The sequence below is a fragment of the Eurypyga helias genome, unplaced genomic scaffold (assembly GCF_000690775.1).
Source record: "Eurypyga helias isolate BGI_N326 unplaced genomic scaffold, ASM69077v1 scaffold39436, whole genome shotgun sequence".
NCBI lineage: Eukaryota > Metazoa > Chordata > Aves > Eurypygiformes > Eurypygidae > Eurypyga > Eurypyga helias.
Window position 1 is genome coordinate 324 of NW_010256683.1, and position 10,759 is coordinate 11,082.

Below are 10,759 nucleotides of genomic sequence, written 5' to 3' on the forward strand. Positions count from 1 at the left end.
TCAGAATAAGGCTTTTGGCTGCCTCTGTCCAAAATACAACCGTCCTTTTTCCTCTCTGCCTTAAGCAAACCTTCCAGTGGAAGAACCTACTGACTGTGGCAGTGCCCCTGGGCGTGGAAACCACAAGGAGTTTTGGGAGATTAAAATCTCTTCCAAGATTAAACCCCAAATCGTGAAGTACATCCGGCTGTACGGCCAGAAGACGAATTCTTTCGTTTCCTGTGCCAGAACGACACCTCCCACACTGGGCAATTGCTGGACAGGACGGTCACTGACCATTGAGCCAATTCTTAAACTGTAGGCAGGTAGGTCTAACAGTAAAGCTTGCTTTGGGATGGTGAGCTGTCTCCAGGGCCTACTTCGGTTACCTGTGAGACTAAAACAGAGGGGGGAGGGCTGGTTGTTCATTAACACCTGAGTGACCGTGACTGGCCTTATGTCAGGTAACAGGCATTTAAGAAGGTTTTATGAACACTTCTGTTCAGAAACACTTCATGGGCAACGTTGACAAATTTGATTTTGTTGCATTTGTTGCAGCGTGCAGTCTTCTTCACTGCGTAATTCTAGAGCTAATGAATTAAACTGCATTATCTACTGAGAGCCCAAGTCAGGATCGTGCCAAGCAACAGCAGAGAATTCAGTGTAAATTCAGTCAGGCACTCCTTGCATTTATTTTTTATAAGAAGCACCAACTGGCTTTATTTAATACTAAAAGTTGGCAAAAAAACTGTCATCAAGAACTTCTCTGTCTTTAAACCTATACTGACGGGGGAAAAAACCAACCGCGAGAAAACAACAGCAGGGATTCAACGTACTCTCCAGGTGTCCAGCTGTGAAGTGTTCTCCGGAGGTTTAACGGTTGGGAAGTCGCCACGCGTAGCAGAAGGCTGATCGGCATCTGAAACGAGAATATTCCAGTGTTACCAGTGACTCACGTCGCTCGGCACAAGCCGGCAGCACTGGTTCTCTGTTAGGAAACAGCCAGGCGCGGTGTTTGATTTCCATGGATGACTCCGGCAGGCTTTTTTAGGATGATGGTGCCTGGAAGTCTCATGTCCTCATCTTCCATCTTCCCTACGGAGCCTCCTGCCTACCTGCCGGATTCTTTTTCCAGATACAGCTGCCCAAGATCGGTGTTTTTGCCAGTTGGTTGGACTGGATTTAATAAGGCTTCTTCCATCTCCCCCACTTGTCTGCCACTTCACCTTCAGATCAAATCAAAGTTACTTGCCCTTCAACCCCTTCGCAGTTTTATTTCAGACTTGCCTTCCTACCAGTCACTTAAAAATGGGGGGGGAAACAAGCCCATCCATCTGTTTTTTAATGTTACTGCAGACTGTTCAGAAGCCATGATACCAAGCAGGATTTCATCACACAAGCATTTCGAGACTTCCCAGCACAGTGCCCGTGTGAGGAGAAGGGCGTCCTGCCAACCGCCTGCGGCCCCTGACCTCGAGCACACGCCCTGGTGTGGTGCAGCCTCCGGCGTGCTTTCACCTGCGCTGCAAAAAGCTTCCCTTCCGTGCCGGGTCCTTTAGCGCCCTGGTTTCCCCACTGCTCACGGAAATACTGCTCACCTGGAGGACTGGATTCCTTCTCCTTCTCCCGGGTTTTCTTCTGGAAATCAGCATCGAAATATTCCAAGAAGCCTTTCATTTTCCTGACGTGTTTCTTCTTCTTCTTCTTTTTCTTATGCTTGCGATTGTCGTCGTCAAAGCAGAACACACAGGGACCCACGTCGTAAGGTCTGAAACAAGCAGGGAAGTTAAACACAGACGCGGCACGGCAAACATTCCGCGTTTTACCCGGGGGATGACTGGCAGCGTCTCCGCTATTCTGAGGTCGTTTCTGCACACCTCGCTGACTTCACATGCAGCAAACTGAAGCCCTGGAACCGAGGGGCGCTAGCTCCTGGTTCGTACACAGATCACTAGCAGTGGCTAGCTGTGGAATGAAAAAGCAAATACTGCTGTGAAGCGGCCCAAACCAGTGCGAGGTGGGACCCCAACTGCGTGACCCAGACCTAGAGCCCAGCTCAATTCAGCAACATCTTTCCTGTCTTCGCTTGACCAACCCGACAACGTCATCCCCAGCCAGACCAGGCTACAGACGTCACTTAGACACGGGGAAAAGAGGCAGACGTGAGAACACCCAGGAAAGAATGAGGAAAACATTGCTGGCCATGCCGGAATCCTCGCTTACTTGTAATCCTTCTCCCGATGTTTATCTTTGGACTTCTTTTTCTTCTTGACCTTCTTATACTTCTTCATTCTTTGGTCATCTATCTTGTGGCATTTCTTTTCTACTTCGCTTCCGCTTTCTTCTGTGTGTGTGTATTTTTTTACATTTCTTAGTTTTTCTTTTTCATTTTCCCGGGAAGAGTCCTCAAAATTGGAATGAGCGGTCAGAGATGGAAGTACATGCCTGTCACGAGAGTATCTTTCAGGCTGCTGCGGAGGTACTGGAAAACGGTGCAAGTTTGCCCTGTGGCTGCTGAAGTGATGCACATCTTCCTCCCTCGAGGGCGCACTGGGAGGCCATCTGCTTTTGCAGTGATAATCCTTATGTGACCTGCTGTAAGCTTGACTCGATTTGTCAAAGTCTTTATCACAATGAGAGGACTTTCTCTCTCTGCCATCTCTCATTCCATGGAAGGAATAATAACCGTGGTAGTATCTGCATTTCTGCCACCTCCGTGGTTCAGTTGGATAGTATCTTTCTCTGTGCCAAGTTCTCTCTCCTTTGGAATGATAATACCTATTCCTGTCTTGGTCTGTTCTTTCTCTGCTTCGGGATCTGTAACGAGAATATTTTCCTGAGCTTTTGCCATTATTTGGACTGTTTCTTTCATTATGGGAAGATCTGTACTTGTTTTCACTGTAATATTCCTGCTTATAACGGTTTTGCTTATTTGCTTCCACACTGCGAAAGCACGTCCTCTTGTGGGAATGATCCTCTGGTTTGCTTCTGGCTTCCTTCTCCTCCCTCTCTTCAGTGTCCGAGTCCCCTCTCTTCCTTCGGTAGTGCTCTTTGTCAGTTTTTTTAGTCTCGTATAGTTTTTTCTTATGTTTTTTCCTATGCTTATCTTCTTCACATTTTTTATTGCTCAGTCCCTCATTTTCTCTAGAAAATTGACTCTCCAAAACTTTATCCAGTTTCATAATAGAAGAGTCATTAACAGGTGGTACCTCTACATAGTTATTAGAAATGTCCTTTGTATCTTGGTATTTATCTGTCATATCCAGGGATGCAGGTTTTTTAGAACTACATTCAACGTCAGACTTTAGAGAGGAAGATTGCCCTAATTTCTCTTCGCTCTCAGGAGACCCTTTGGTGTACAAAGGGTTTTCTTTTGAAATGAGTTCAGGTTCTTTCGATCTTCTTGGTTTGTCTTTGTCTCTACCGTCTTCAGACTCACACTGCCCAAGGAATTCACCTTCACTGTCCAAGGATTTTTTCCTGACCTTGTGCTGACCATTGATATTGGGATGAGCATTATCAGCTTTTGTTGTAATACTTTCAGCAACTTCTTCTTTGGTAGAAATGGTTTCAGAATCCGACGGAGTAAAAAGACTCTCAACCTCAGAGCTAAAGCTGGAAGGAATCTTCCTGGATTCTTCATAGGCAAACAGTGCTTCCATCACTACAGTTTTTATAAGAGCATCCTTTTCAGCAGATTTCTGAGGTCCAGGGACACTGCACAAAACAAAACCAATGTTTTTCACTTGAAAAAGACCATTTAAAAGATGAATGTCAGGAGTAGAATCCCCTTACATTAAAAAAATAGTGGCTACTGGAAAACTCTGAAAGACATTCCATTGAGAAACTTATTCTTACGCCTTCCTCTGCTCCCAGGGAAGGCGAGTTTTTTTCCTCCTGACTCTGCAAGTACTGCATTAAAAACCCCACATTTAACACATTTGTCTCCCTCCACTTGCTGCTCTGAATCACATCAATAGCAAAACCACTGTATTTGCTCTCCCCCCAACTAGAAAAATGTAAACGCACGGACTTCCCTCTCTCTCCCAAACGGGAGAGCGAACGGTGGAAAATTACATTCACACACCTTCCTACAGGAAAAAAAAGGAGAGAGGAATAGAAAAAGTATTCCCAACAATGGAAGGAAATGGGAAAAACATTCTATGAAGAAATGAAGTTTTTCCAAGAGGCATCTGCCCGTATTTAACATCAGAATAAGACAAGCTCCGGGCTGATGTTTGCGGCACGGGATGTGCAGCGTGGAATGCTCTGTCTGTTAGCAGCCAGGTGAGCCAACGATAAACTTGTATCAAGTCCTGTTTTAATCAGAGAGTACTCGTTTTACCTCATCTCCTCTGCCAAGCTGTTCAACTGGCTGTATCTCAGAGATTCTAAGATTATTTCTTGAGGAACCGGTGACAAAGCTACAGGCATCTACAATTCAAACATAGAAGGTAAGAGAGAGAAAAAAATACTACCTTTAGTAGAAAAGTACTTTTTGCAAAATAGATCACTTGGAATTATATGCGCTATCCCCATTTTACACATCCCTCCCTCCCCCAGTAACTCCATGAAACTTATCAAGCATTATCTCAGCCGACCTTCTCTGGACAAGTTCTCCTGCACCAGCTTAGCCTCTGAGGGGGTAATAGCACCAAGTGCAACCCCGGCGTTTGTGCTGTGTGCTTGCTCGGCCTTTTACACCGACTGGGAACACTATAATGCTCCTGAATGGTGAGAAGTTATACCTGGAATAAACACAACTTACTGTCTCAAGCAATCCGTTTGTTTTAGTAAATAGTATCTCAGAAGGTTTCACAGGTTGGACTTGGCAAGTGGAATCATCAAGTTTCAGTCCGTTTTCTTTAGATTCGTTATCTAAACTAATAGCACCATTTAGTGAATCGCTTTTTGGCAGCTCATGCTGGGATCTTTCTTCTTCAGCGTTCTGACAGGAAGAATGGGAATTCTGCAGTGTACGGACAGCCTTTCCAATCAAAATTCCATTAGAAGATATTATGTTGCAATTCCTTTTAAACAAGCCCTTCGACTCCTCCAATATTCCTGAAGATTCTGCACCGTAAGGGACTGCGTTGTCAGAGCTGAGTTTAGGATTTCCATTCACTAGAGGCTCAAGGAAAGTTTCATCAGCAACTTCCTGTTTGGAAACATTAGTAGCAACTGACACTGTAGGTACATTTGAGGTAGACTCAGCTGCAGAAGAATTTGTAATGGTGGATGACGGAACAGGCTTGCTGAGATCCTCATCCTCTGCAGCGCTGCTAAGACAGTCAGGGTGTGACACAGGCTGATGTGCTGGCAATTTGTTATGAATACTGATAGTGATCTTCTGGTTTTTTGATGGATCAGTAATTGAAGGCCTGGTAATTGCCCAGTTTTGAATGCAAGCTGCTGGCGGAGCTGGGGACTGTCTTCTTAGGGTGACGCCAATGGTATTTGGATCCTCTTTCAGGGGTCCGTTTCCATTTAAACGACTTGAATTCTGTATTTAAAAATAAGAGATTGCAAGATGGACGTGTGAACACAGGGCATCTGAAGTTTTAAAACGTGAAATCCTCCTCCTAGATATTCTACCAATTGCCTCACCACCTAAGAAGAAAGACCACCCCCCTTCAAATACAAGCCTAAGTCCAGTAAGTGTGTTTCAATCTACTGCATACTGGTATCAGATGAGCATTGGTTTTGATGCTCATCAAGCCAAACAACAGGGACTAAAGCTATTCCCCAATGTATGTATTCTCCCCTTTAAACATTCCCTGAAAACACTGGAATAAGTGTTCTGGTACGCAGTGAAAACAGATTGCCTTGTTCCTGCCTCAGCTGAAGTGACACTGATAGGCAGGGGAAAAAGATCTTTACCTTTTTTTGTTTCTAATTATTTAAGCATTAATAGACTACTCCAATTGTCTCAAGAGCGCAGTTCTCAGCGCTTTACAAAGCTGAGTTGGAAGTACAAAGTAATGGAGTAGCATGGCTGCACGATTTAGGATAAGCCTCTACTTGAATAATTCTGGCTGTAGCATGAGAGCTGTGAAGAAAGCTGCAGTGTGGGAAGGAAAATAAAACTCATGCTAAAAACCAACAAAAAACCCCTACGCCAAAACCGAAAACCACTATCAATCTGGTGTCATTATCTTCCCCCCTAAAATTACCTTAAGCATATGAGGAGGTGGTCGTGGTCCCATAAATCCAGCCTGCTTACTGTTAGCTCCCCGCTGACCCAGGAATGAACGGGGGTAAGACGGTGCTGGTAAGTAAAAAGTATGTTCTCCGAGTGTCAAATCATAGCGCCTTGGGAAAAGAGCAGTGATCTTAGAGTTTTTCTTTCAGCCTATTCTTGGATTAAACCCCATGCTATAGTTCTACAGGAACAGTTTAGATGACACAGAAGACATATACAGAAGACTTAATCCGGACAGCAAACGGAAAATTAGATAATGGTCTCCCTGCAATGACTAGTGCAATAACTCATCCTTACACCATCTAGGGCCTTAATTTCTCCCCTTTTCTAAATTAGCCAGCTACAGAGAGCAGATATATAGCAGTGTACACAAGCACAGCATTTAAGGTCAATCAATGAAAGATAATAAATGACACAGAATTTCAGGTTAGACAGAAGTGAATTATACCAATAGTAATCTTTTTCTAGGACAGAAAGAAAAATATCAATAACAGGAAAGTAAATATATCCTGAACACATTTAAAATTTGTTATTACCTGATGTAGAAAAGTACATAAGCTTGCTGATTGAGAACTGTTTTGATATCAGAAAGTTCTACTGAGGCATCATTCATTCGATACCAAAGTCCATTACCAGCCTGAAAATAAAGACAATGGTATCTTTGGATGAACTGCATGCTTTCCAAATGACATCAGAGAGAACGCTACAGAACAAAACATACCAATACACATCAAACAAAGGCTACAATGCAACCTTCTCCCCTAGAAGGAGTGGTTACCGGAACATTCATTTCTTTGTCAGCACAGATTTTAGCCCGTTGGAAGTCAAGCTGATATCTACCTTTATGAAGCAGAGATAGTGTCCTGCGTTGCAGTTGAAACCACTATGTACAAGAACGGCATATAAAGCATAGATGAGAGGCTCTCCAATTGACTGGGACATGTATGCTCGAAGATCCAAATATTCAGGGTATTTTACATCCTAAACACAGACCAAGAAGACTGAAAAATTATCCTGAAATACTTCAGGAAACAGCCTGAGAGAAACGCTTCTATAAACAGGGACCAGGAATATTTGAATCTATTCGGATTCACTTAAAAACACCTATGCTCACAAACAATATTAAATAATTTAATAACTCGCAGGCACCTGTTTTCGACAGAATTAGTTCTTTAAGAGTAAGGTGTATTCCTATGAGCATAGAGGAACTTCATTGGTATTACAAAAGAAGTCACAGTTGCTATCTCGACTTCTCTGAGACGACAGTTACTAGCCTACAGCTACCGCCTGCAGACGTCAGCAATCGTTAAATGAGTGCTCCTCTCTGGGAAATCTCCCACTCCAAGAAGACAAAGTTCATTACAGCTATAAGCATACCTTGTTGATCTTTCCGCCCGTAAAATTTGCAAATCTTTTGAGTGATATTGTGAGAACATTAGAAGAACGATGTATCGTGTACCTCTTCGAGGCAGGAACCATCTTTTTACACCTTAAAAACAAGCACAGACCAATGTTTAACAGCATATTCTTCCCCTCCTCAAAAGTCAAGCAAGGTCTCATCTCTCACACATGCTTATGCTCTCTGAATGAGATTTACTTGCATAATATGTTTTTTCCTTTTCATAAATCCAAACACTGCATTTCAGGGTTGCTAACAGAGAGAGGATAGTAGGGTGTAAGAGGACAACTCTACAGAACAAAGAATAAAGGATTTAGAATATTATCTCTTGATAGACAAACAAAAGTCTGAACATGTATCTTTGTTATGCCAAAAAGGTAGGGCTTCCCAACAACTCGTTGCAAAGCAGGAGCAGGAATCTCTCACTGGAGCACATCACCAGAATCTCAGACCAGGTACCATACAGATATTTCAGTGTGCAACTTCACACTTAGGAAGGCTGTCAAGACCCAGTGTAGACAATACTAGGAATAAAAGTCTACTGTGAGCTAATGGCCACAATGCTTACAATAGATTTCCAAATACTCAAACAGAAACCCAAAAATTACTCTCTTAAACAAATGTACTATTTTCCAAGCTTTGGATGATTTCAGTCTATTAGTTGTATAAACAAAACTAAGTGAAAAGAACCACAGAGAGCTGTGTCTCATCTCATTTCTAAACAAAGTCAAAAGATAACATGCTCTAAGTCATGCAATAATACCAGCCACGTGTTTAATGTAAGCTGTCGTTAGTAATAATCTTACTTGCTACACTTATAGCTGTTTTCACCATCCAGTTGTTCCGGTTTCACAAACTGTTCTAGAGCTTTGGTGACAGATGTAACTGCCTGGATGAGTAAGAAAGCAGAGCAATAAATCACTGGAAATGCAAAATTTCAAGCACTTACTAGTAGTTTATGAGAGAACCTTGCTAGCTCATACTTGAGTAGCCTACTTTGAACCAACAAACACTGAAGGAGACAGAAACAGAGTATGCTAAGCATCTACCTCAACTGAAAATGATTCTACTTTGAAATAAACAAATTTTGCGATACCACAGATGCCATCTGCGATATGCTTTTGCATCAATAATGAGAACAATCAAACCCATCAGTCCAACAACAGACGTATGCTGAAGCAGAATAATCAAGAAGTGTGACAGTATCACTGGTTGTCTAGATGGAATTATTATTTTTCCAGCTAAAACCCAATGCAAAGATGGAGACCATTGACATGGCTTCCACAGCAGAACAAAGTCCAATCCAATCCTATCCACTACCAAGCTCTTTTATTTTAACCGTACTTGCTTTTAAGGAAAATATGTTTATTTCAGAAAGCTCTGCAAGTCTTTGCACATCTGGAACCATATTCACAAAACATCATCCTACCTTTATATCCAAAGTAATATCGAGGAATGGCTCGTATGTATCCGAAACTGCTTTGCAGTTCAAGCACTTAACTGGAATCAAAATAGAAATGCTTAGCAATATGTGAAGGAGACTAACCGCGTAAATTTAAATGATTAGTAAGTATTACTTTAGTCAGACTACAAACTCTTCTACTACACACACACAAAAAGACACAGACAGGTTCAGGACAGGAAGATTTCTAAAAAGTACCTCTGGATCTCAGATATCCTCCAAATATTTGATAAATAAGCGTAGTGGCTTGCGAAGATCTGTCCAATCTGGAAAGAAATTATAACTAGATCTCAGAAGATTTAAGGCACAGAGTGAACTCTTCAAACGGTTTTTCTTTTTATGAAAACCAAGGACATAGATTTTAATTTACTGTAGTAAATAAAGGAGTAAGAGGGGCTAGAGAACATTTAAAAATGCATTTGCTTATGCTTACTTGGTACTTCCATTTAAGCAAGCTTTCTGCAAAGCATCGACAGTGAAGCTTAAGAATTCGTGTGCATCCTCTTGACTGCCAAAATGGAAATGTTTTCCTATTCCTAATAAATAAGAGGGTTATTACATTTATCTCATAAAAATGAAAGAAAAATCGTATTTCTAAAATATCTCTTCTTTAAAATATCAACATCATTTATATAATTATTTGAAAAATTAAAAACCATCAAAAAAAATATCTGAAATCACTTACTTTTAAGGCCATTGATAACAGACGTAGGTTTGATGGCATTATTAGAGCAACACAGGACCTGGTTAATGTGGGTTTCCATAGTGCACATCATACAGAAACCTTCTTCATGACCTGAAGAGCGAAAGAAGAAAGCACCCCAGTCTAGTCAAATAGACACTGCTACAAAAAAAACTAAACCAAAATAACAATCTTTAAGTTCTAGGTACAACATCCACTCTCCATGCCACATTCTCCTCTCCTAAGGTGTCAATATCCCAACCATTTGGTGACATCTTATTATGCAGAACGGTATAGAATAAAAATGTTGATTAAGTCTGTATTAGGTTTCTCATCAGAAAATGCACTTTAAGTAACTATTGCAATGTCTATTTTTTTTTTTCTCCAGGCTGACAGGAATGTGAACTCCACAGACTGCAGAATGTATGAGGAAACAATACTGACATTGATGGTACAGCATCAAGAGAGAATGTGTGTTATTTTCAGCACACTGCTGCTAGGTGAGCTACATGACACAGAGCTAAGAATCCTCTGGGAAACAGAAAAGATTTAAGTCATGTATGTATTAGTATTTCTGCCCTCCTTTTTCAACAGGATTCTTACCATATATAAGAATTATTTCTGTTAAGAAAACACAGTTAAATTTCTAGGAATAAATATTAAAATAAAAGACTAGAAAGTATACAGGTGCCTTTGTAAAAATATACATATATAGTTATGAAAAGAGGCTCCTGGGCTTAAACAAATTCAAGTATAAAAATGAAATTCAAAGAAAACAAATTCAAGGGTTTAAAAGAATTCAAATTTTGTATTTAGAATAAAAGTCTGTCTAAATTTCAATCCAATCCCACACAAATATCTATTTGAGTTCATAAGAGGTCAGCTCCTAGTGGTTTCTAGGGTGGTTTTTCTTTTAATGGGTCAACAGTGAACATATAATTTATCACAGCATTAGTGCATTACAGTATCTAGGCTACAAAGACTGAGAATCTACGACACCAACATCCTAAATCTCATCACCTTTCCATCAGCAGG

The 10,759-nt window shown here is 41.2% G+C and overlaps 1 protein-coding gene across 1 annotated transcript in view; it reads right to left on the reverse strand.

Moving 5' to 3' along the window:
- Nucleotides 1–815: 815 nt before the first annotated feature.
- The window catches only part of USP42 (ubiquitin specific peptidase 42), a gene marked incomplete at its 3' end in the record, with an annotated part of 11,455 nt that continues 1,511 nt past the window's right edge, over nt 816–10,759 (reverse strand). Inside the window, exons 3-16 of the mRNA XM_010153752.1 lie at nt 9,728–9,838; nt 9,476–9,578; nt 9,241–9,308; nt 9,010–9,080; nt 8,387–8,469; nt 7,559–7,670; nt 7,022–7,162; nt 6,718–6,818; nt 6,153–6,291; nt 4,748–5,482; nt 4,325–4,413; nt 2,203–3,696; nt 1,452–1,747; nt 816–898 (exon numbers count right to left, since the gene is read on the reverse strand). Coding sequence (XP_010152054.1) covers nt 816–898; nt 1,452–1,747; nt 2,203–3,696; nt 4,325–4,413; nt 4,748–5,482; nt 6,153–6,291; nt 6,718–6,818; nt 7,022–7,162; nt 7,559–7,670; nt 8,387–8,469; nt 9,010–9,080; nt 9,241–9,308; nt 9,476–9,578; nt 9,728–9,838 — 3,626 coding nt within the window. The remainder of the gene's footprint in view (nt 899–1,451; nt 1,748–2,202; nt 3,697–4,324; nt 4,414–4,747; nt 5,483–6,152; nt 6,292–6,717; nt 6,819–7,021; nt 7,163–7,558; nt 7,671–8,386; nt 8,470–9,009; nt 9,081–9,240; nt 9,309–9,475; nt 9,579–9,727; nt 9,839–10,759) is intronic.